General features: G+C 41.1%; 1 protein-coding gene across 1 annotated transcript in view; it reads right to left on the reverse strand.

Annotated features, from left to right (window-relative positions):
• The window catches only part of LOC107101266, an 11,860-nt gene that overhangs the window by 5,837 nt on the left and 3,923 nt on the right, over positions 1-2,100 (reverse strand). The window contains exons 2-4 of the mRNA XM_015400117.1: positions 1,723-1,926; positions 1,444-1,645; positions 35-203 (exon numbers count right to left, since the gene is read on the reverse strand). Of these exons, the coding sequence (XP_015255603.1) occupies positions 35-203; positions 1,444-1,645; positions 1,723-1,921 (570 nt within the window). The 5' untranslated portion in view covers positions 1,922-1,926. The remainder of the gene's footprint in view (positions 1-34; positions 204-1,443; positions 1,646-1,722; positions 1,927-2,100) is intronic.

The raw sequence follows: 2,100 nt of genomic DNA on the forward strand, positions 1-2,100 counted from the left end.
ATGAATAAATAAATGGATGGACGGTTCCACTCACCGACAGACAGACAGTGGCCATTTTTTGAAGGGATCCTGAGATGCTTCCTTTCTGGTTTTCTTTTCTGATCATCTTCACGGGTCCGGTGTTGTAAGCCGTTTCATACACGAACGCCAGTTTATCATTCTCCTTCAGTTTCAGCAGCTTTAACACATCTTTTTTAATCGTCCTGAAAAAGTAGAACATCAGTAGCAGAAAGCAGTTAGATCCTGTTCTGACCTCCAGCTTTCATAATCAGTGTTCCTAACCCTAACAAGACCCTGACCCTGAATATGACCATGATCATAATGTCAAAAATATTTCAGAGGAAAGACTCAAAGTATCGAAAACAAAAGAATAAACTAGGAGAATAAATTCAAAGAAAATCAGCCTTTATGGCAAAAATAACAACAGGGTATGGCAAAACCACTTAGAACATAATAAACTACAAGGAGAAAGTAGCATTGCCAGCTAGACTGAATCACGCTCCGTGAAATTCAGTCTGGTAAATCGCTTTAGATTCCCGTTCTGGCCGGACCAATCACAGCGCAGGAGGCGGGACTCTTTGATGCATGACTCTCAGTGCCAGAATGACTCATAATGCAGCAGCATTACAAGCAGATCAGGATGACTGTTGCCATAAGTTCTGCTTGATATTTGTTTATTATACTTTATTGAACGTTATTTGGGGAGTAAAATCATATACAACGGACACAGAAAGGGCAGTGAGAAAGAAAATGGGGATAAGAACTCAAGGGAGAGAAAGAGAGTGCATGAATAAAGAGAAAATGAATAAAAACAGCAAAAACAGACAACACAGATGATTTACAGTAAGTAATAGAAGTCTGCTTCCATACCTGTCCATGAGACGAGAGGAACAGAGAACAGAGATGATAACAGCAAGAAGAAAACAACAGACAACCAAAGTTAACTTTAAAAAAGCTCCAGAACAGCGGATGTCCTTTCCACGTGTGATCACACGATGTTAATCAGGGCGGTATATATCTGTAGCTTAGTATTTAGTATTAGTGTGTGTTCTGTGAACATCTGGACCTAAATGCAGAGCTTTTCTGTTAGCATAACAACATGCAGCCGACCCTAGTGGAGAAATCCTGGAATGAAATAAATTAATAGAGAGCAAAGTTTATATTCCCAAATTTTGAGGCAAACTCTGCAGAAACTGTTCACTGGAGACAATGACATGTTTCACTGACTGCAAAATTACAAAAACAGAGCGCGTCGCTTGGAGTTTTGCATAAAACCCGTAGTTTTCTGACTGGTTGCAACCTAATGAGGCTGACCCTGTTAGTCCTGCCTTTTAAATTTGAAATCTATACCAGCTGTTTATCAGACTGACTCGGCGTATCTAAGGTACATAAACACAAAATAAAAATCATGACCAACACCTCAGGAATGTGAGCCTGCAGTACCTTCCAGAGAATTTGTTCCTCACAGCTGCCAGGTTAGCTTTCTTAATCCTGATGCTGACAGGTTCCAGTAGACCGTCCACGACGTCACAGCTGGCAGAGACTTCAGCATTACCGGACACTTCATGACCTCCACTCACTTTGCCGCTCCTGCCAGTTTCTATCCAGGTCTTGAAGTCCTCCACCAAGACCTTATCCTCAGCCTCTGATAGGAAGCAGGAATGCTGATCAAATATTATTGTTTAATTCTTTTGTTGATTTAGTTTGCATCAAATGACCCACCTGGTGAAAAACCGTCCTCCTTCATGAGACCAGGTAGGGTGTAATTAAACAGCTTGTAGTTTGGAAACTCCCAAAAATATCCCATCCTGATTCTGACCAACGTCAGAAGTTCCACTTGGTGATTTAAATTTTTGTTGGCAATGAGATTGTCCCTGGCGCCCAGAGATCTGACCAACGCTTTGGTTTCAGCTGCAAACATTTTCTCTAGAAACACAAAGAGAAGCAGACGGTTGATTCTGCATGTTAGGTTCAGGTCACAGTCCATCACACGGCTTAATTACAAACTGGGATTTAAAGGAATAGTACACCCAAAACATGATTAGCCTTCATTTTCTACTCACCCCCATGCTGAACAACACTCTGGAGTACTTTTTTGAT

This window comes from Cyprinodon variegatus, unplaced genomic scaffold (assembly GCF_000732505.1).
Source record: "Cyprinodon variegatus isolate N-32 unplaced genomic scaffold, C_variegatus-1.0 Scaffold1072, whole genome shotgun sequence".
Lineage (NCBI taxonomy): Eukaryota > Metazoa > Chordata > Actinopteri > Cyprinodontiformes > Cyprinodontidae > Cyprinodon > Cyprinodon variegatus.